The 22,216-nt window shown below is 39.7% G+C and overlaps 2 protein-coding genes across 5 annotated transcripts in view; both read right to left on the bottom strand.

Moving 5' to 3' along the window:
* ripor2 (RHO family interacting cell polarization regulator 2) overlaps positions 1–7,661 on the bottom strand; it is a 54,187-nt gene extending 46,526 nt beyond the window's left edge. Inside the window, exon 1 of the mRNA XM_043217959.1 lies at positions 7,338–7,661. Coding sequence (XP_043073894.1) covers positions 7,338–7,413 — 76 coding nt within the window. The 5' untranslated portion in view covers positions 7,414–7,661. The remainder of the gene's footprint in view (positions 1–7,337) is intronic.
* A 941-nt stretch (positions 7,662–8,602) lies between these two features.
* On the bottom strand, positions 8,603–20,130 carry si:dkeyp-120h9.1 (Y+L amino acid transporter 2-like). 4 transcript variants are annotated; one of them, XR_006247069.1, is made up of 11 exons: positions 19,669–20,130; positions 17,523–18,080; positions 15,571–15,696; positions 14,931–15,075; positions 14,572–14,695; positions 12,581–12,684; positions 12,392–12,488; positions 12,133–12,282; positions 11,281–11,464; positions 10,919–11,135; positions 8,603–10,141 (listed from the first exon to the last, which is right to left on the bottom strand). XR_006247069.1 is itself a non-coding variant. In XM_043217899.1 (10 exons), exons 2-10 carry the CDS (start codon positions 17,956–17,958, stop codon positions 11,020–11,022), a joined length of 1,482 nt encoding a protein of 493 aa, XP_043073834.1. In that variant the 5' UTR covers positions 17,959–18,080; positions 19,669–20,130; the 3' UTR covers positions 8,603–11,019. The 4 variants fall into 4 exon arrangements, 3 of the variants coding, with proteins under 3 accessions (XP_043073834.1, XP_043073836.1, XP_043073835.1); XM_043217899.1 differs by having other exon boundaries at positions 8,603–11,135; XM_043217901.1 differs by lacking the exon at positions 10,919–11,135 and having other exon boundaries at positions 19,669–20,126.
* Positions 20,131–22,216: the final 2,086 nt, after the last annotated feature.

Consider the following 22,216-nt stretch of genomic DNA (forward strand, 5'->3'; position numbering starts at 1 on the left):
ATGATTTATGGGCTTCACATGTGTTGTTTTGTAATCATTCCTGGGGGCTGCTGCTGCTTTCTTTACGAATTTATAAATTAGAATGACTCACTTGTGATCGTCAGCTTTTTGGAGACAGAATGAAACTGGTAAAGACACAGCATTCCGCCATCTGTTGTCTGGCTAATAAGGTTACCACTGATAAATATTCATCAGACATGCATCCAAAAACTGGAAAACAAAGTTTCTATAAAAAAAGTAAATGACAGTGTTATGGATGGTTGCATCAGTGTTTTTATTGGAACAAAATAAAATATAAATATTAGATAAAAAAATAAACGTTAGGAATTTTTAAAAAGTGAGTGACCCGTTTTTCCTCAATGAGCCACACAAATGCATATAGACCTTGTACACTGAGAAAACTAAAAACACTAAATCATTTGAAAGATGTTCATGACTGAATCTAGAATAATTATGCTCAAAGTTTCTTAAATGCTATTGCACTCGTGCTGAAATTCCTTTCCAGCAGGGGCCATTCAGGATTACTGACATTGTGATCAAAGACTGTGCGTTTGTTAAATCCTGAGACGACCCGCTATGGTTGTTGGTGCTGTGACCCTGTTTGAGGGCCCTTACCTGCATCAGCATGCTTCAGTGGTCCTTATTGTTTTATAATATCAGGGCAATGTGGTCATTATGGTCTTTCATGGGTGCCTATCGGTAACAACGCTGGATGTCTAAATCTTTCCTCTGAGAACAACCCAATATAGAGCCACACACAGCAAGACGGTGGAAGATGGTGCAAATAAAGAGAAGGAAACAGCAAGAGAAACACAAGTGGAGCGTGAATGAATCACATCTCTGTAACCTAAAGCTCTCTGAGGTGCTTAACCTCCATATTAAAGATCCTGTATTAGCTCCAGAGAGGCGTGTTGCCATGGAGTGGGAAGATGCTGCTCTGCCTCCAAAGCTCATAGTAAAGGGAAGAGATGTAGAAAAAGAAAGCAAGCCAAAAGCAGAAAATCTCACAAAACCAAACACGTAGGTTTCAAAACAATACGGTTTTTATCTGTTTAATGATGTTGCCCTCTCAAACGAGTCGTCAATATCAAGCATAGTTAAAGTTGTATTCTCATAGCTTGTTATTATTTATTAAGCACACCATTGCAGTAATATTGAATTTACACGACAGTTAAAGTGATAGTTCACCTGTAAATTCAAATTATGTCATCATTTACTCACCCTAACGTCATTTCAAATCTGTAGGAGTTTCTTTCTTATGCTGAACGTAAAAGAAGGTATTTTAAAGATCGCTGGCAATCAAACAGCTGACCTTCATGGTAGGGAAAGTTGATGGGAAACATAAACAGTTAGATTCAAAATGCCTTCTTTTCAACATAAGCATGAAAATCCTACAGGTTTGTAACGGCTTGATGGTAAGTAAATGATAACTACATTTTTGGGCGAACTATACCTTTAAATAAGAATATACTGAGTATTCTAGACACAATATTGGCACAATTTTTGAGATGTTGTTTCATTCCTGTAGTGGTTTTGAATAATTCATGCTAATGAATGATCATATGACTCACCCACAGAGACAGTTGTGGTGTTCAAAACCGCATGCTAGCAAGCTACTTTTACTAGTCCTGCCATATCTATGGGCCTGTCCCGACTTGAACTTCACTCGTCTACTTGCATGATATGTTTCCTGTATCTGACCCAAGTGTTCATGCAGAACTTTTGATTACCTGATGTTAAACACTTACAACAAAGAGCTGTAAAATTGCAAGTTCATTTTTGACATTTTGAGTTGTATCTCACTTAACAAATACATCCTAAAAGGTCGGTATCTTTTTTGTGGAGTTTCATTTGCAGTTGCAAATGTTTTACAAAATACACTCATCCGCACGCCAGTAATACGTGCAATACTTTTTACTCCCAAATATGTAATATCTCATTCATTATACTGGAAAGTTTTCTTCAACATTGTGCAATTTTGGAGCACAAAACTGCAAGCATAGTTATGGGGTTAAGTAAGTAAGTTAAGTAAGAGTTAAGTTAAGGCCAGAAGATCGAGAGATTGATTATGTTGGTCAGAAGGAAGAAGGAAGTCAAATTTGCCATCACTCTGTCAAGCACTGCATTAGTAACACTAATACAACACACATTCAGCAGTTTCTGAAATTCAGTATAAAACAAAGTATAACATTCTACAATCGTGCGAATTAAAATATATACATAAGAAAAAACATTGTAAGCATTCACGATGTTAATAACTGTGAAAATGTCTATGAAAGGGGTTCATGCACAAACAGTGAAACGTCTTAGTGTTGTTGGGACATTGCTCGGCCAATCAAATTCGAGAACCGCAACAAATCGTTGTATAACACTAGTGTTTCCTTTTCCATTGCACTCAAAATGACCAAAAATATACACTTGTTACAGTACAAGGAAACAGGAAGCTTTCTTCATTTCCTCGATGAACGCTAAAACTGTGGTTAACAAGTGCAATCTTCACGTTGCAAAATGCTATTTTCACTGAAAGTTACTAAATCGCCCTCTGAAGTGCAATCTAACCTCACAAAGGAAACCGGAATGCATTCAAACCTGACACTTTGAATATTGATATGACAACAGTGACACTTAGCAACACCACAGACTCCGTTGCGGCATGTTTAATGTTCAGGCGTCGTCTCTAGGGGTTCCTGCGCCTCATTGTCAGGCCTCTCAAATGGCAATATTAAGTAACAGTCATTGTTGGCGAGCTAGTGTTAAACAGTCGGCTGCCGTGTGGCGGTGCGCGAGGCTGCTTGAATGGACCTTCCTGAAAAAGGTGTGTGTGTGTGTGTGTGTGTGTGTGTGTGTGTGTGTGTGGTCGTGTCCTCCAAGGACACTTTTGAATTACCGTCAGACGCTATGAATCTCCCATCTGGTCGGAAACAGATAACAAATACAAGCCCTAATCGTACAAAGCATTAACAAAACAGAAAATGTAATTCTTGTGAGGCTAAGGATTTACTACAAGGATAAGCTATTGAAATATTGTCCACTATCATGCAAACATGGCAAGAGCTCCAGTGGGTGGACACACTGCGCTCTCCGGAGTGCTTCTGTGGGTGGAAATGCTCCGATCAGAGCACTAATCTGTCTGATTGTAGACAGACAGTCGTGTCAAACAGGACTCTAAGAATAACGCTCTCTGTTTCAGACTCCTCAGAAGGGAAGCGGGTTATCAAAGGAGAAAGAGGACTATTTCTGGCATCGAACTTTCTTCAGTGATTTGTCACAGCCGCTCTGATGAAACAGATGTCACTAAAAGAATCAGAGAGAGCAATGAGTTCATTATGAAAGCCTAAAAATGGCAGATATTCGCTTTTTTTCCACTGTAAATTTTATTTAGGGTTAAACACTTGCTGACCTCCATTACCCATAGATTTCCTTCGTAGGTGCATATTTGCATATATTTTTCTGTTTTGTTTTGTTGGCTAGCATGGCTCAGTCAGCCCCTGCTGGTAGATGCTGTGAATTTTTATTTATTTTTGTTATATTAGTACTTTTATAATTATATTTATTCTATTAGTTTTTAAACCACCATGCAATAAATAAATGAATAATTACTTTTATTCAGCAAAAAAATCATTAAAGTTATAGTAAAGATATTATTAATGTCAGAAAAAAATGTATCAACTGTTTTGACAATCATAAGAAATGTTTATTGAGCACAAACATTTTATGTTAGCGTGGTTTCTGAAGGATCATGTGACACTGAAGACTGCAGGGGTTTTTATTATTACTGACCCAAAACCTTTTAAAGGTATGCGATTTTAAGAAACATATATGTAGCAAAGCTGAAAGATTTCAAATAGTTGTATCCCTAATGCCACTAATGCAATATTAATGCCAATACAATTATTTTGTATTTAATTTATTTTTAACTTTAATTTATTGTCCATTTAATTTTTTGTCCAACATGTTAGTACATTATACTATATTGACGATAGAGAAAATCACCACCAAGCACGTCTGCCTTACTCATCTAAAAGACTGACTAAAAACTTGAGTCTCAGGGGTCAACCAGAGTGGAAATCAATGTATAGCACATCTGATAAATCACTGCAATCAGGCATCTCTTTGAAGATACTTTGGGTGTCTTGTCAGATGGCTTTACAGCTCACAATGGCCTTGAGCGTGGATCAATACTACCTTTATCCAAATCATCAGCAAGAGGAAACTGAAGGCAACCAAACAATAGATTCCATATAACGGTGTTTCATCCATTATCCTTTTTCCGTTCCTCCTACACTGTATTTTTGTTCTCTTCAAAGTCTCTGCAGGTAAAATCTGACAGCAGACAGCTCTTGCCCCAGAGACACCACAGGCTGTGATACAGTCTAGAGCTCTGGGGTCCCTCCCCAGCCCTCAGACACCTTCAAGCTCCTCATGTGGAGAGGACAGAGCCCTCGCTCCCCGCACCGCGCTGCCTTTTGTCTTGCTGGTACAAACACCTCTTCAACATGTCTACATGTGAGTCTGGAAATAATGGTCCAGACTACCCAGATCCACTCTTCACAGAGATGAAAGGAGTCTTTGAAATGAAATAAGCCCCCCCAAAGCGCTGTGTGCATGCGTATGTGCGCTTCATCCTTCAAAAAACGGCGGGGCGTTCCTAACAATTAGTTTTAATACGGGTGGAGTGGGGTTCAATTCACACACATTATCTTTTTATCTACAGTCCACGGCGAGCCTTCAGCCTCTTCTCAGACACAAAAGAGATACAGACGCACAGTGGAATCAATTATTTTAAGACTCGACCAGAGCAACTCAACTCAGTAGATATGGGAGCTTCCACCCAATTGTCAAAAATTGCTTGTCAACAGATTTTGCCAATCGACCAAACCTTTTATGCTTTTTATGTCAGCTTTATGAAAATAATCCATGTGACATGGTTCAAACATAACTTTATGAAAATACAAGAATACTTTTAAGCATGGATATGATGTTTACATTTTTTACGCTTTGATCTGAACAAAAACAATTCATTCGAGTGACCCATCTGACACAGAAGAGTATACGTTGATGTTCAGTGGATACTCTCTAAAATGGCGCCAGGGTGAGGAATCGTTGAATAAAGTCGTTATTTTTGTTTTTTCTCAATTTGTGTTTTGAAGATGACCCCTGTGGGCTTGGAACGACATGAGTTACCCTGAAATAACATTAAACCACAAAAAAAAAAAAAAAAATTAGTTAGTTAACTTGATTAGCTAGACTAGCATCTGCAAACTATTGCTCCACCATGCTAGTAATAAACTCTAATAGGATAACTGTCCATAAAAGAAGACATTTTATGGTTAATTTAGCTATAATGCAAACCGTGGTGATTCACCACAGGGAAAATAACTTGCATAGCTCATAGCATCTGCGTTCATACTGTGAGAAGTATGTTTAGGGCCTAAAATAATACTTCAGGACTCTGATTCAGAACTTTGAATGCACCCTCCCATTTTTGAGACAACATCTGTGAAGTAGGCAGCCAACTCTTACGTAGCATGTCTGAGATAAATAGCATTGCCCAGATCAGATGCTCGCCAAATGAAAAACAGGCGGAAATTAATACCAATCTGGGAGTGACTGAGGCAGAATTCATGGCACACGGTCAACATTCCCAGAGCAGCAGCAGCTGTAGCTGTTATGTTTAGCTTTGCAAAGGAATGATTAGCACCTTAGCTGCAGAGCTAAAAAAAATGGCTGTTAATTAGCGATGCAAAGGGATTCTGAGGACACAGGTCTCCTCTGTTGTCACGGGGCATTCGGCTGATGAGCCTGAACTAAATCTTTTCTGTCACACGTAAAACAGGATTTCATCTCTGTTTCTCTCTCTCTCTCTCCCTTCCTCAAACACAGTTAGCGCTGTACTCATTTTGACATGGGGGTGGTGAGATCCAGACAAAAGTACCAGCGAATCAGCATCATGTCCTATTTAATAAACATCTGATTAATTTTACAGGATTGTGCTGGAGCCAGGACTGTTAGGTTCAGTATGTGGAAAAGCAGAGAGGAAGAGCAGAGCGTCCCCTGCAGTTAAATCACAGTATGGCACTATTATGCCATAATTACCATCCTTAAGCTTAAATGTCACAATAAAACACATTAAGTCATTTCTAAGTTGCCCATATTTGCATATTCTGAACTTATCTGTGTATATAAGACCTTTCACAGTGACAAGGCAAACTAAACTGCATCAGTTTACTGCTCTTTTCAAACCCTCTGTCGTTCAGCTCAAATCTGCTGCCTAGTGCTGGGCTATCTTTAGTTGTCACATGTCTTCTATCACGTCTCTTTCAGACACACACAGACAACACTGCTAAACGGCACAACACACAGAGACCAAATTACACAGAAAACACACTTATTTTTGTGACTCCAGAAGATAAGAAAAAGTTTGAAGCAGTTCTGTCCCAGAACATACTGGAAAAAAAATTACAGCTTATGCAAAGACCTTCAAACGTTGGATAACTAGTGGTCTTTAATTTAAAAAGAAAAATGGTTTATTCTTGAAACAGGCTTTCAAAATGTGGAGAACTACTTCTGCTCCATTTCAGCCTTGTACAGCCTTATGTTATCGGTAATATTTGTTAGCATTGACCAGTTGTCCATTTTTAAGTTTCACGTCTTAAGAGCCCTCTGAACATTTTTTTTCTGTCTGCATGACTGTATAGTTATGACGACTACCAATAGAAACTACCTACTTATGCTAAGTTCTGAACATTTTGATTGGATGACCACTAACTAGTGTTGTAACTCAACACTATGGGTTATAAGTAGAACTAAGACACATTAAACTCTTTGTTATTTCACATTCGAGTGAACCGCTGGCTGCACAAGTATCTGAAGAACACATCACCGATCAGCAACACTGGCCTGCAGCCAATCAGAGCCCAGCGTGAGTCAGAGCATGACCAACACTCGATCCCGGACACCCATGGTGTTTATCTCTGAGCAGAAAGCGACTAGAAGACGACTCATTGTGGACACTGTGCACATTCACACGCACTTCGTGCTCTCCCTCCTTGTCTTCACACACAAACGTGAACACAGACCCATACAAAATACATACGGGGAAAAATTCTGACGCATTTGTATTATACACATTAGATACCGTCAGGACAGTGATGCAATAGGTGCACCATTTTGTTTTTTTTTAAGAACCTTACGATCAATGGAAAGGCTAAGTGATGTTAAAGGTTGTTCATGAAAATATAATAAAGCCTTTATTTTTAAAAGTATACAAGAATATGCCATTTAGACTGAGAAAACCCTTCCAGCATGTATTTCACACATGAACATATCACACTCACTGTTGAACTTCCTGTGACGGGCCCGGGCCCTCCAGGGCCGCTCGCGGATCCAGTGCAGCTTTCGCGACAGTTCCATGGCTGTGCGCCAGATCGTGCCCACAGGACGTCATCGACCGGCATCAGACCAAACTTTTCCTCTTGTCCCCCAAACATGAGCTCATATCCAAAGCAAACATCAGACCCTTTGAGGGCCTCTGTCCAGTTTTCAAAGTGGACTCTTTCTTCTCTGTCTGGCTGCGTATCTCTTGTCTCAGCAAGTCTGTTTGCGTTGCCTGAGATCTATATTTTATGCATGAGTCAGGGGAACTCAACTCCCTCTGCCGCTCTGACACATAGTCGCCACTCAGCTTGTCTTGATCCAGGGAGCACCACCTATCCATGGCCTGTATCTGGGCACACGCACACACACACACACACACACACACACACTCACATACTCAGAACTGAAACATGACTCTAGTCGTCTTCGGACAAAAGATGGGATTGGATACCAGACAGGGAACATGCGCTATATCTTTTACTCCTTTGTGTACCTGAAAGGTGTATTTGACTAATGTATTTCTTTAGTGTCTGTGTGATCTGGTGTAGCCCTTCACTCTCGCCTGTTGTTATTGTTGACTGTAACTAAAAAGATTAAAATCTTTATCAGTAATTTAGTAATTTTAACAATAAAATGCAAATATTAGATGCAAAAATAAACTGTATTTTTTCCTTGGCAACTATGTGATAACCAGACGTATGCAAACTAGAATTAAACATTTAAATATTAATGGACATTATATTTATCGTAACAGTTGGCTATATGAATAACACTGTTTTTAAGCTTTACACTGTATCAGAAAACTATCCAGAGATCATGTTTCAGTAAAAACAGATCGATTTGCTTCAAATAGGTCTCGGCTAATTAAAGACACTTAATAACTATAAATGAACGAATGCAGTACGTGGTAAACAGAAACGTGAGAGGCTTTCATGTAAAGCACACTAATCATAATCCAGTCTAATGTAATTCAATCCGATTCGAAAAAAAACATTCAAAACGGTTTATTTCTTACGATCCTCGAACGACGCTGAATGAATAAAGTAGTTGTAGTCCTGTGTCTCCCTCTAGCGGTCTTCTCCAATACACAGACGACCTGTTGCTTTTTTCCCTGTCTTTTTATATTCAAGCTGTATAATGTGAGGTTTCATTCATGTGCCGGGGTCATAGGTCTACTTGGTTCCTGGCCTTAGATTTGAAAAAATAAGTAAAATTATCAAAGGGCTCTTTTTGTCCTGTGTTTATTGTCATAGTGTCTGCAATTTATCATCTATGGAATAAATAAAAGAAACCAACAAACAGTTACACAGCCTTACATAAAACATAATGGAATGTAATAGAAGAGCATAGATTTATAACTAACTCTCAAAAGACTATAGAATATTGATCATCTGGTCATATAAAATCACAACTGCTTTAAGGCACGTATAATATCAACCATACAGTACTTATGACAAGAAAAAAAACAAATGCAATATTTATCAGATGATCAACATTTAAACAATTCTGTTTGGTGACTCACGCAACCACCTGCACAACAGTTTGGTAAAACGTATACGAAATTAATAATTTCAGTGTGGAATATATTTTGGATGGCTTTATATTTGGACATGACGTGGGTCACCGCATTGGACAGAAGGATGACCTGTGCATGGAATCAAGTGCTGCACTACAGAATACAAGAGCAATGGCAAGACGTACCGTTATTCAGCAGCTTTATGACATTAAAGCTCTACTGCAATGAACGTATTAAGGCTTCGTAATTGTTGGTATTAGTTTAACGTTTCTTTGGTCCACTATTATTAAAATTCCTCATCTGATGGACTTATCAGAAATCCTGAAAAAAAAGGTCACATCCGATCGGCGGTTTTTAAAGTGATGTCTGTGCGTGTCAACAAGCATATAAAACAATTATTTGGAAAAACCTGTGATTGTCGCCCCTCTCGTAAAGTCAAATTCGGCCGTTTTATCACTGTCCACGCATGGCAAACGCACTTCCACACATACTGACAGTGTAAAAAGACGTTATTCATGATGACCAAATACATGCTGTACTTTGGACTTTAAAAGGACACACTACATAAAAGAAAGACGCTTACAAAACGCTGAAATAAGGCTCGCGGAGTAACTTTGGAGAAAGTCAGTTTCCCAACTGTTGTTGTAACTACAAAAGAGAGAAAAAGATGGCTTTCAAGTCTGCAGTACCTATGGAACAATCCTTCATCTCCGTAAACAAAATTCATTATCCAGCAAAAATGGATCTCATTTCAGCTAACAGGCCTAACAAAAGTTGGTCATCTGTGGTCATGAACAGCAGAAGGTCACAGAAGGACAAATAAAATAAGCATTTATGAATAAAACGAGGTAACCTTGCCTGAAAAAAAACAAATTACCATCACGTTTACAACAGTCTTTAACTGAATGGTCCACTAATGTTCAAAACACAGTCAGAGGTCTGAGGGATCAGAGGCACAGGGTGTGTGTGTTCAGTTGTTTACTCGGCTGAATATTTCAATCCTAATCTCCATCTTTATCCATTGCTCCATTCCATGCACGCTCAGGACCGGAAAGGTGCAGACGTGCTGTTCTGGCTTGAGTTTTGGCTTATTCTCAAAGAAGTCTGGGTAATCCGGCTTCTTTGGTTTAGCTCGCTTTAGAGCCGGTGTTTATTCTTTTTTGTGATCCTCAGGCGGATTGTCCAGGTCCAAACCGGGATCTGCCACGCAGCAGTAACACAGCTTCTGTGTTTGCAATGAAACTGTGTCTGGAAAAAAATAAATAAATAAATAAAAGGATGAGTATCTTTCAGAATATTACATCTTAACTGGTCCATACGTCAAAGATCAAAATGGTATCGATTAATTAGCCTGCTCTAAAAGGCTGTGTGTTTATAAAGATGATTCTAATTCAAACTAAAAGCATAGTGACATTCCACAGCAAATGTCCATTACATACATAATGATTAGAGCTATCAATTTAATCAATTCGGTTTAGCCAGACCCGTTCCTAACCTTACCCGTATCCCACCACAATAGCAGCAGAAGTGTTTTACAATGCAATATGAACACAATAAGTACATTGTACGTTTTTTGTTTTTTTTCATCAGTACAGAATACAGTATCTTGGAACGATCAACTTGACTTCATTCACCATAATTATCAACGAGTATTTAAAACACACACGTATAACTTGCTGTTGCAGACAAGGTCAAAGCACTCAATGTTTACAGACCGCTCCAAAAATGGGGTACAAACAGTCCCATAGAACCAGTCTCAAATAAGGCAACTACATATTTATATGTATGGTTCTAAGCAGTGGCCATGATACTGTTGTATAGTTGCTAATGTGTTCTGCTAGGTAGTTGTTTACAAGGTTAAGACCAAAAAACCCAGTTTCTGTAACATTTTTCCCTTATAGTCTGTATTAAACACATTAGCCGAGCTTTATTACTCAATACAACTGCACTATAAATGCTGAAATGTGGAGTATGATCAAAAATCCACTAAAAATGTCATCTTTTTCCCCTCTGTTACATACTCACGTGTGACATATTCATGGAAGCTTATCTCAGGGAGTCTCAGACGGATGAAAACAGCGAAGGCATTGTTCGCAGTAAAGCAATTTGCATCCATATGCAGATCATTATACGCTCACAATACTCCCATTCCATAACAGCGAATTCATCTTGGGCTGAAATTCTTTACACATCACCACAATTGCGCATTCGTGGAACAAAACCCCTAGAAGGCAAACTGTACCTGGGTGTAACACATAGGAGAATGTTTCAGTGAGTGAAAACACTTCCTACTGCCTGAAGCGGAAACCAGAGCCGTGCAGGTACCGCAGGTGCCCAGCTGAACTAATAGAAACGAGAGGCCCTTGTGTGTTTATGTGCTCACTCACCAAGCATGTGTCCCAGAAAGGCGGGTCTGGAGCTGGGCGGGAGGTGCACGCAGATGTAATACACAGGAGCCCCGGAGAGAGCGACGATGATTCCCACCAGAGAGTTTATAGTGTCGCTGTAGAGAGGTACAACCACCAGAAACACACTGCACAGGCAGTACACTATAGGGAAGAACAGACTCAACTACACGGAAACACACACACACACACACACACACACACACACACACACACACACAGTCAATGAGGACGAAATAGACAGAGAAAGTCCTTTTGTCAGCATCTTGGTTTTTCCCATTATTTTTCCCCATAGGAATTAAAAAAAATAAATAAAAAATCCACCATTATCAATTGCAAAATCAAACTGATGGCACCTTGGGACAATTTTTAACCCTGAATAAAGCACATAATCAGTACCTGAGATTACGGTCATGTGGAAGAGATATATTTTATTGTGTAAGACCTTTATTTATCTTTGGAACACAAATTATTTTCGATTAAATCATAAAGCTTTCGGGCCCTGCACAGACAGCAACACAGCTTCATTCAAGGCCCATGCCACACGGAATATTTTAACACTTTTCTTGAATGTGGTTACAGGTTTGCGTCACAGGTTTGTAACAACATGAGAGCAATTAATGTCAGAATTTAAATTTCGGGGGGTAAACTCTCCCTTTTTAACATCAAGTCTACCACTTAGAAATTGTGAGTTCATAGTCTCTTTAAATCAGAATCAATTCAGTACAATTCAGAATCAGTCATTCTAATGGTTAGGATTATACAGGTAGAGGGTATGAGCACAGTAGCACAGGTTTTGGGAAGTTAGGTTTTGTAACAGAGCTACTGACTTACCTTAACAGGACGGTGCAGGTCAGGCGCTTTAAAGCGCAGGTAGATCTGACTGCCTATAGAAAGTCCGATGAACAGCCAGTAATTAAAACTGAAGTAATTAATTAGCTGGAACACGTCTTGCACGCAGAGAAATATGAGTGACATGCCACCCTGTGGGAGGAGGGGGAAAAAACTGATTGAAACGCCATGTTTTTAGCATTTAAGGTGGATATTCTAGATTTTCTACATAGCGCAGGCATGTCTCAGCCTGCTCACTCACATTAAACAGCAGGGCTGGAATTGGTGTGTAGCGTCTGACATGGATCATACAGAGAACATTCGGTAGATGGCCCTCGCGCGAACCCACGAAGAAAAGCCTAAAAGGAAAAAAAGGATTTGGCTAAGAAACTGAATTCCAGCCACCGTGCATCAACTCAACAAATGACAGAAGACTCAGAACAACCTTTACCTGGAGGCAGCAATGATAGATGAGTTTAGGCCTCCGTAACAGGAGATAGCCACAGACAGCGGGATGAGCCAACTAGCATATCCCAGGACATGGTCAGCAAACGTCTGGTAGACAAAAGCAAACGTGTTTTTTTTTTAAATTATGACCAATAACCAATAAATAGTTGATATTCTATTCTAGTTTGCCTAAATTAAGCACTAAAATTAAATTTAAATGCTACAAGTAAATTTATTATTCATATAGTATTCATGTTTTATGTTGCTACCTTAGGATGAACTGCTTTATGTTACTTATTTTTATTTTTTACATTCTACACTCCATAGACCATAATGACCAGACAAAAACAGAACTGTCACAGCTTCAGAAATGTATTTAAAAAAAAAAAAGTGTATTCCATACGTATTCCATTACTATTAACTCAGTACTTAGCTAAAGCACCTTTACAGCCTCTAGTCTTTTTAGGTATGATGTAACAAGCTTTTCTCATTAGCATTTGGCAATTATCTGCCATTCTTCACTCTTCACCTCTCAAGCTCTGTCAGGTTAGATGAGGGCAGATGCTAATTTTCAGGTTTGACCAGAAATATTTGATTTGGTTCAAGATATTCACAGAGCTGTCTATAAGCCACTCTTGCTGTGTGTTTAGGGCATTGTCGTTGAGCTAGTTAAACCTTCTGACCTGAGGATCTGAATGCTCTGGACTAAGTTTTCATTAAATCATAATATAATATCATTATACTTTGGTGCACTGAGCTTTTCTTCTGCTCCGATAAGAGTCTCAGTCCCTGCCGCTGAAAAACAGTCCCACAATGAGGCTGACACCAGCACATTTTTTGGATGGTACACTGTGGACGATGAGTAGATCACCTGGTTTCCCTCAAACAGGATGCTTAAAATGGAGGTTCACCAGACCAGAGAATCTTGTCCTTTAGGGTCCTTTGTGTTATCATGCGTCTTAACTGAGGAGAGGAGTGAGTTTTTCCACAGTGGCATAAAACCCAGATCGATAGAGCGTGGCTGTGATGTTTGTCCTTCTGTAGTTCTCTCCTATCTCCACATATGATCATGGAGTGACCATCAGGTATTTGATCACCAGTCTAACCAAAGCCCTTCTCCATCAGTTGCTCAGTTTGTCTGGTTTGATGTAAACTTCTTCCATTATGGTAATGGAGTCTATATGCTTCTGTGAACCATCAACGCAGCAGACGTTTTATTTCCGAACTCATTCCAAATCTTAGGTCTTCCCTTATGTTGTCAACAGTTGGTTTATAAGCACTACACACTGTTTAGATAAATTATCAGTGTAAGTTTTCCCAAGTGTAGAAGATTTAGAGATGAGTTCATGTAGAGCAGCAGCAGTTATTGCAAACCTAACTGGTCTCAGAGTTGCTTGTGTACAAATAAACACAAAGCCAGGCTCGACTGTGATACAATCAATCCATATATTTATTTAATTAAATTGCAGCATTTTGCGACTAGACCAGCTCACTAAGCCATAATCACAATTTTGTTTTGTTTTATTTATTTGGTTACGATTAACTGCGCAGCTGATTAAGCTCAAACAAACAGAGCAATGTTTTTGGAAGAATGTACAGTTGTCTCTGCATATAAAAATGCAACAGGACACAGCACAAGCAGTGCTTCAAACTGTAAACACAGTTTGTTGGCCATTAAAACTTTTACAGAGCAGCATACTAGCATAATTACAGGCAGCAGAGCGTCTGTGGTTGTGGACTAATGTCATTGAGCATCTCTAGAGAGAGGACATTGCCTCAAGCTGCTCTGCTTAACTAGATCAGTGTAACAGGAGATGAAAACATGATCAAATCTGGAGCACATAAACTAAACAGACGCTGTCCATTAACTTCCATGTGACATCCAAGATCATACGGGTTAAAAAGTTGCTTTGATACAGTAGCTTGAGCTATTTAGATGCGACGATAAAAGACAGTGTAGCTTTTTTTTCAGTTTACAAAAAAAAATGTACTCACCACAGCCACAGCTTCACTCTGCAGCAGTGTATTCATGTCCAGCACTGCATAATAGGCGATATTAGTCAGGATGTAGATTACTGTGACAATAGGCATGGAGATCGCTATAGACAACGGCAGGTTCCTGTAGAACAGAAAGACAGATTTTGCTTACATACAAAATCTTCCAGACCGATTTGCAACAAAGCATCTGGAAATTTATTTAAGATGAAGTGTGCAATTTCTGCTCCTCAAAGGATTTCAAAGATGTCCAAACTCACCTCCAGTCTTGCATGTGCTTACTTAAAGTTATCTCTGCATATTATGCCGGGACATGAGAAATACTTCTCATGGTGAGTGATGCATGAGAACATCAGTACCTCTCTGGGTTTTTGATCTCCTCTGTGATGAAGTTCAGGGTGTCCCAGCCGGAGTATGAGTACAGAGCAGCGTACAGAGCCAGAGCCATGTTTCCTGGATCCAGTTTGGAGTTCTCAAACGAATCCCTAAAGTTGTCTGTTTTTCCTGTGGAACAAATGCAGCAAAAAAATAAACAGTAACAAAAACATTAATGTGTAGCACTAATGTATATATCATTTAACAACGCTATATTTATTTTATTAAAAATAAGAAAAAAAACTGTAATATTATGTATTATAAACATTATTACAATAATATTTAATATTTTTAAATGTGATTTATTCCTGTGATGCAAAGCTGGATTTTCAGCATCATTACTCCAGCCAAACATTTCTCATTATAACTAATCTTTTTTGAGCTGCTTAATGTTTTTGCCTGGAAAGCAATGGTTTTTTTCCAAGATTCTTTGAGGAATAAAACGGCATTTTGTTTGAAATAAAATTTTCTGTAACGTTATAAATAATTACAACGAACTATCATGCTGATCAATTAAATTTGTCTTTGCTCACTAAATATATTTAATTATTTTAAAGAATTATTTTTTTAATACGGTATAATTTGTATATTTAGTAAATGACACGTGTGTTAGTATGTTCAAACCTTGGGCCAGCACAATCATTCCGGCAATGATTATGACTATAAGAGCCAGGACTTTAGCCACAGTAGAGATGACCTGAAGAATGGCCCCCCATTTGACCTTCATGCAGTTCACAAACGTGAGAAGACCTGCAAAGAAAACAGATATACTTCAACCGCTGTTTACTACTGGTATTTATTAATGTCCCTTTTGATCATTTGTGTAGCATTACATGTTCTTGAAGATGAATGTCAATTTCCAATGTGTCTTTAATTCCCTTCACGTATTTAGTTTCACTGACAGGTTGTCCAGGGCCTTAAAATTAGGCTGAGTGTCAGAAAACCCTCCTGCTCCTGTTTTTCTGACTAGTAATTCAAGTTCCTCCATTCATCCGATACTGACACTCTTGGTATCGAATTTCACAAACAAACCAAAACTGACAGTAATTCACTCCTCGATGAAAGAGTCTCTCAGAGCTGCAGATACCAGACTGGACGTCCTGGCGCTGTGATGCCCAGGAGATCAATCGAGGCATTTCTGTTCCCGATTTAATCTCAGTTCAAATGCCACCTCATTCTAACGAAACTGTTCAGACTAGGTCCAAATAAAGAGCTATTTGTCACAAAAGGCAAATTAAACCCAGTAGAATTACGCTGTAATACAAGCCCGCATCAGCTTTGTGGTTCAGGCCTGTTAAGTACTTGGGTGGACTTTGCCACAGTAAATAGCACGTCACAGGTGACAAATACACAAGAACTCCCTTCAAATCAAACTAAACGCACATGCTCTCTGTGGAAACGGTCACCAGGGACTTCATAAAAGGTTCTCGCGAAGGTCTTGGCAGGGTTATGGACTCCAGTCCAAATGGAAAGGATTTAGTTGACATAAACAAAATGCCTAAATAATGCCAACCGACACCGAGAGGAACGGAGAGGACAGCTTAGCAGCAGCAGTGGAATTAACAGCTGAACTAATAGAAAAGACGTGCTTTGATATTTATAAAGAACAGCATTCACTTCATTTTAGCAAATTACAAGGACAAAGTACAAGTTTATGCAAAACGTATGAGCATGTACTTTAGACAAATGAACATGTTGACAGCTTGTTCACACTGCCATTTTAACAAGTTACCAATGAAACTACAGACTAAAAATTAAAAATTAAATCATTTTGTAAAAAGCTTCCAGGATTTAACTCATTGGGAGGGACATTTTATCATTGCAACTTGCAAAGATGTTTTAGTATGAAGGAAATCAAAAGTAGAACCCCCCCGCACACACAAAGTTCCTCCATAAAATAACTAAAAAAAGGAAATGAATAAAATAATGTTGTAGAGAAAAAATGCACCATGGGTCTTTCGCAAAAATGGGCTGAAACAAAAACTCTTCTAGCATTCAGAGCAGTGTAATAATTAGAATGAGCTTTTATTTGAATCTTTTCTGTTTGAATTTTTTTATTAAGTTAGTTATTCTGTTTTATGCTTATACTTTTTTATTTCCACTTTAGTTATTTTAATAACTGAACTTATTGCAATTCAGCTAGTTACCAAATCACATTTCTTCTTCTTAGTATCTTTATTAAATCCCTTTCATTAAAATCCGTTTTAACAGCATCAACGAATCTCAAATGTTCTGTACATGTTACTATATTACAATGCGTGTGCTTTCTATTTTGTACGGTGACTGTAAGGCAACCATACAAACTAAAAGAATCATGTAAATAAAGGTGTACAGACCAATACCATAATCGGTTACGATCAACAGGCAGCAGCATCAATTGGTGTGATTTATTTCTGACATGTTAACATGAAGCGCTCTTTTCAGAGTAATCTCACACACACTGCGCTGTGCGAACAGTAAACACTGGTGAATCTCTGGGAAAGCCAGCCTTTATTGTGCCACTATTTACACTACTTTCGAGTGCTGCTACATGTGTGTTTACCAAAGCATGCATGCATGAGCGCGAGAGCACTTACCTATAATGAGAGCCGCAATGAGCCGCACTGCATCGTATGGTGCCGGGCAGCTGGGGAAGAACGGTTTCACTAGGTAATTAGCAAAAGTAAGAGCAATGACTGCCTGGCAGGCCGGTTCCACGATCATCAGCGACGTCCACAGACGGATGAATGCGAGGAAGCCCCCAAAGGTCTCCAGGATGTAGGCATAACTAGCTCCCGACTTACGAATGGTTGTGCCCAGCTCGGCATAGCACAGGGCGCCAAAAACAGAGAAGATTCCTCCAATGACCCAAACCACCAGAGACAGACCGTAAGATCCTGTTTTCTCAAGGACGCCGATGGGAGAAACAAAGATGCCCGAGCCAATCATGTTCCCCACGATGAGACAGACGCCGTGCAGCAGTGAGATCTCCTGCTTTAGACGCATGGAGCCGGTAGAGTCGGCGTCCCCCATGATGAGCTCAACTCGAGAGGTAGGGGTATCACCAAAACTCAAGAATCAGGAATCAGACCAAACACACCTCAAGCCTGGACTTTCAGCCGATTCTCATCTTTCCGCTTCAAACCTGGAAGGTGCTAAGACAGATAAAACGCTGTGAATTAAATGCTGTAGGTGTAACACGATTGTGCCAGCACAACACAAAACAATTTAGACTCGTTCAACGTGTAAAAAGAGTAGTCTAATCGCTCCAAAACAATGTTTTGGAGCCCTCTTGAAGAACAAGTTCTTTAATTGAGCCTGAGTTGTTTTGCCCACACCTGCTGCCCAGGATGCCACAGAGCACTGACATCAGGAGGGAACCAGCACAATGTGGAAAAGAGAACTAGGCAACGTTTACTTGGGTGCGGCCACCAAATACAGCCTGCAGAACTAACTGCTTCTAGAGATAAACCTACTGGTGATAAAGACTTTCACTGAACAGTAGATCTTTGTGGGAACGCGCTCATTTGAACGGCATGACGATGTAAAGAGAACTAAAAAAAACTTTTCTGGGCCAGTGTACGGTATATTCTTTGACAGCTGAAAATGTTTAGCTACTACAAAAAATAGAAACGCCTTAAATCTTTCGACAAGAGTTTACATGCATCAGGGTCTGTTCACATTTTCATTGTTTTCTTTTATGTAAATATGCACTGCTGTTCTCTCTTATTTTTTTAAAAAAGTGTAGCGCCCAGGTTAAAAATTCCACTGGTCTGCATCTTACATTTTAACCGCAAAAACAGGTTGTGTGTGCATGGCAGGATATTAATCAGAATTTAATTACTCTAGTATTACTGTATAAATCTACAGTGCGCCCTTACAGGTTGTATATCTGTGTCTCATGTCTTAATTTCTATAATTAAATGACCATTTAATTAGCTCAATCTCCTTTAATAACGGCAGGAACAAGGTGTGCAAGTTTGACCCATTCTGAAAGCATGCAGCGCTGTTAGCCGTGAAGCTGAATCATAGATCATGCATAAGTTACCCGGAAGATCCACACATTTATCGATTGTAAAAGTAACCACTGAACACATCGTAAAACATTTCCCCGGTGATAACTCGCTTACGCTCGTGCACCTTGTATTGATTACTGTCGCTTTTATTCGTTTGTGCTCATGCCGTAAAACGCTTGTATTTCGGGCTGTCCACGCGCTTCACCACGCTGTCAAACACGTTACTAATGTTTCCCGGGTTTAAACGTTCGATTCGCGCCAAGACTCTGACAAACGGCGTCCTGCGCGTTCCATGAAAAGACAGAACCGATTATTAATACAATATCGTTACGCAACCCATTTCTGTGCGGGCGAGGAAACGCGTCTCTTTATCAACCATCACCATTTAACGTCGTTCGAGCGCGAGCTACACGGTAAAGGAAGTTAACGCGTTGTTCAAGTTACGTTAGCTCTCGTAAACGCGTAATTACCGATCTCACGACCACCGGTCGAGCTCCACAAACCCCGCGCGAGCTCAAAAGCTGAGGGTAAGTTATCCTCAGTCGGATAGAGAGATGAGAAAACACCTCGACCCCGCTCGCATCCACGGTTGTTAGCTAACGTGGTGTTAGCGGGAACACGCGTCCGCTGCAGCCCTCGCCCTGCTAGGCTACACCCGTCGGAGGGGGGTCGGGGTCGGCTGGCGTGTAAAATATCGAGCTTGAGCGACCTACTCATCAGATCTCACCTGTCTTAGCGCGGAGACGTGGACCATGTGCGCGGATGAGCGGACGTGGAGCTGTGAGAGAGAGGAGGAGACTCATGCTGACATCGCCTAGCCGTCCTCTCACTAACATTAGCTCCTCCACCTTCATCTCCACCAGTCCAACCTCTAAACGCCCGGGCTGTTTTGTTTGTTGAAATACAGGTTGTTTCACACAATGTAGCTGTTTTCAAGCCCAGTGTTGGTCTGAAGTTATTATTACTCATACATTATGAGTAAATTATTATTACTTGCATTACTCGTTGATTATATACAGGGCTGGGGAGTAACGGGATGCATGTAACGCCGTTACTTGTTTAAATGAGTAACTGTATTTAGTTGTAGTTACATTTTAAATGGGTGGTAATTGTTTACACTGCTAACTTCTCATCTGTAATTTAATTTGTACATATTTATCACATATTTATCTTTGTAATTTATATTTGTACCTATATCCTGCACTTGCTGCTTATTGCACTTCTGGTGAGACCTAAACTGCATTTCGTTACCTTGTACTTGTACATTGTGTAATGACAATAAAGTTGAATCTAATCTAATCTAATCTATTTTTTTTCTGCTCACTTCTGGGTGACTGCTGGTCCCGTTTCTCGCGAAGATTAGGTCTATTGTCGCAAAGCACATCAGCTTTTGGGATATAAAGTATATTATTGCGAAATATGGCTTGGCAGTATTCACACAAACATAATGTTGTCTTACATGAACATTTAGCTAATGGTTATGGGAAAGTCTGACGTATAACATTATATCTGATCTTAATAGGCTCTCGAATCAAACATTAAAACAAGAGACTGTCTTGTCTCCTAAACAACGATACAATAAAAATAGCTATATTTATAATAATAGCAATTATTTTAAAGACAATAATAAGAGGATTATATATGCAAGACTTTTTGGTGATTTTGTAATATTTGTAATATTTACAGAATTCCCCAGGCTATGTTTATATGGAAAGTTCCTGGAAAATTTCCAGAAATTTCCCCCTTCGCATCCCTAGTTTTTGATTTATTGTAGAGGACGCGAGAACACTCCGGTCATTTAGGTTTGTATATTAGCATGGCCTCGCAAACATTAATGCCTCTGACTATAACCAGAGATATCTTTCCGAAGCACACGGTGTAGACCTTCGTTTGTGTTTTTGACCTACATTATACAAGACGCGAGAACACTCCGTCATTTAGGTTTGTACATTATGGGCTCACAAACATCAATGCCTCTGATTTTAGCCAGAGATACCTTTCAGAAACACACGATGTAGACCTTTGAAATAACGGAGTGTTCTCGCATCTTGTATAATGGAGGTCAAAAACTCAAACGGTCTCTACATTTGCATGGGCTCACAAACATTAACGTCTCTGCTTTTAGTCAGAGATACCTTGCTGATGCACAAGATTACATTACAGTTTTGCTTGAGCAGGTAACATTGGTAACTTCATGAGTGTATGATAACCAGAAAAATCAGTGTGCCAAAAAATCTCTGTGTGACATAATTTGATGTTTATATAAAAAAAATAAAATGTATGTTTGTATTAAAGGAGAAATGGACGATAAATACGCATGCATGATTTAGTTCAACTCAAACAAGCCTCTTTTTGAGCGGGTTTTTTCTGCACTCGATGAGAGGAGCTTACTGATAGGTCAATTGATCGTACACTGGTTGGTGTGCTACTCCTATCATAGAGACACATCGCAAAGAAAGAGATAATGAATGCAATTTTTGATTGCTCTGAAGGATACGTGTAAGGTTGCATTTTGAATGGCAGCGAACATTTTAGCAGGAATCCTCCGCCAGGCAAGAGTAGGGAAACGGCCAAGCCATGGGACTGGTGATGATGGTAGGCGAAGAAGTGCGGGTGTTGATGAAAGTAAACATGGGTGGTGACGGTGGTGACGGTGGTGGTTGTTGTAGTGCTAATGGTTGAAGGAGTACCCGTCGAAGGGAGTCAACAAGCTCTCGAAAGGGATCCGGATTACTCATGCTGTGAGTGATGTTATGGTCCGGTCTTCTGTTACGGAAGCAGACTGACTTGGAAGGTAGGTGTAACTATAACAGTTTATTTAAACACAGCAGAGTAAATATCCATAATAATCTCCATCTAGGTCAGGCCAACATCAGCTCATTTAAACCTTCCAGTAACCCTAATTATTACCTACAGAGACGAAGCTCTGAGTCACTCTGAGTCTCCTTCGCCAAGACTTCCCTGATCAGCCTGGTCAGAGAATCACGTCATCCTTTCCCTTCCTACTTCTTTTAACCCGGCTTCATCATAATAAATCAGCACGGTTGTGGTGTGGTCCTTGTTAGTGAAAGCTTTCTTTATCATGTTCTTAAACAGAGAGTTTGTTTGTTTCACACTGAACAGAAAGGAACTTGTATGGGCAAGGTAATGATGTTAAGGATGACAACCACGGGACATGACACAAAGTGACTTTTACCAGTGGAGCTGCAGGTGTATGGCTTGACGATGAGCACCCAGACCGGCCAATATCTTGACTGACACAGTCATGCCATTAA

The sequence above is a fragment of the Puntigrus tetrazona genome, chromosome 19 (assembly GCF_018831695.1).
Source record: "Puntigrus tetrazona isolate hp1 chromosome 19, ASM1883169v1, whole genome shotgun sequence".
Classification (NCBI taxonomy): Eukaryota; Metazoa; Chordata; class Actinopteri; order Cypriniformes; family Cyprinidae; genus Puntigrus; species Puntigrus tetrazona.

Excerpts from the sequence above, each read along its gene's own strand:
- si:dkeyp-120h9.1 (XM_043217899.1), bottom strand. The coding sequence starts at position 17,958 with ATGGGGGACGCCGACTCTACCGGCTCCATGCGTCTAAAGCAGGAGATC. Across the intron at positions 14,696-14,930 it reads GAGATCAAAAACCCAGAGAG|GAACCTGCCGTTGTCTATAG; the intron begins GTACTGATGTTC and ends TCTGTTCTACAG. Across the intron at positions 11,465-12,132 it reads ACCTGCACCGTCCTGTTAAG|TTGAGTCTGTTCTTCCCTAT; the intron begins GTAAGTCAGTAG and ends GTTTCCGTGTAG.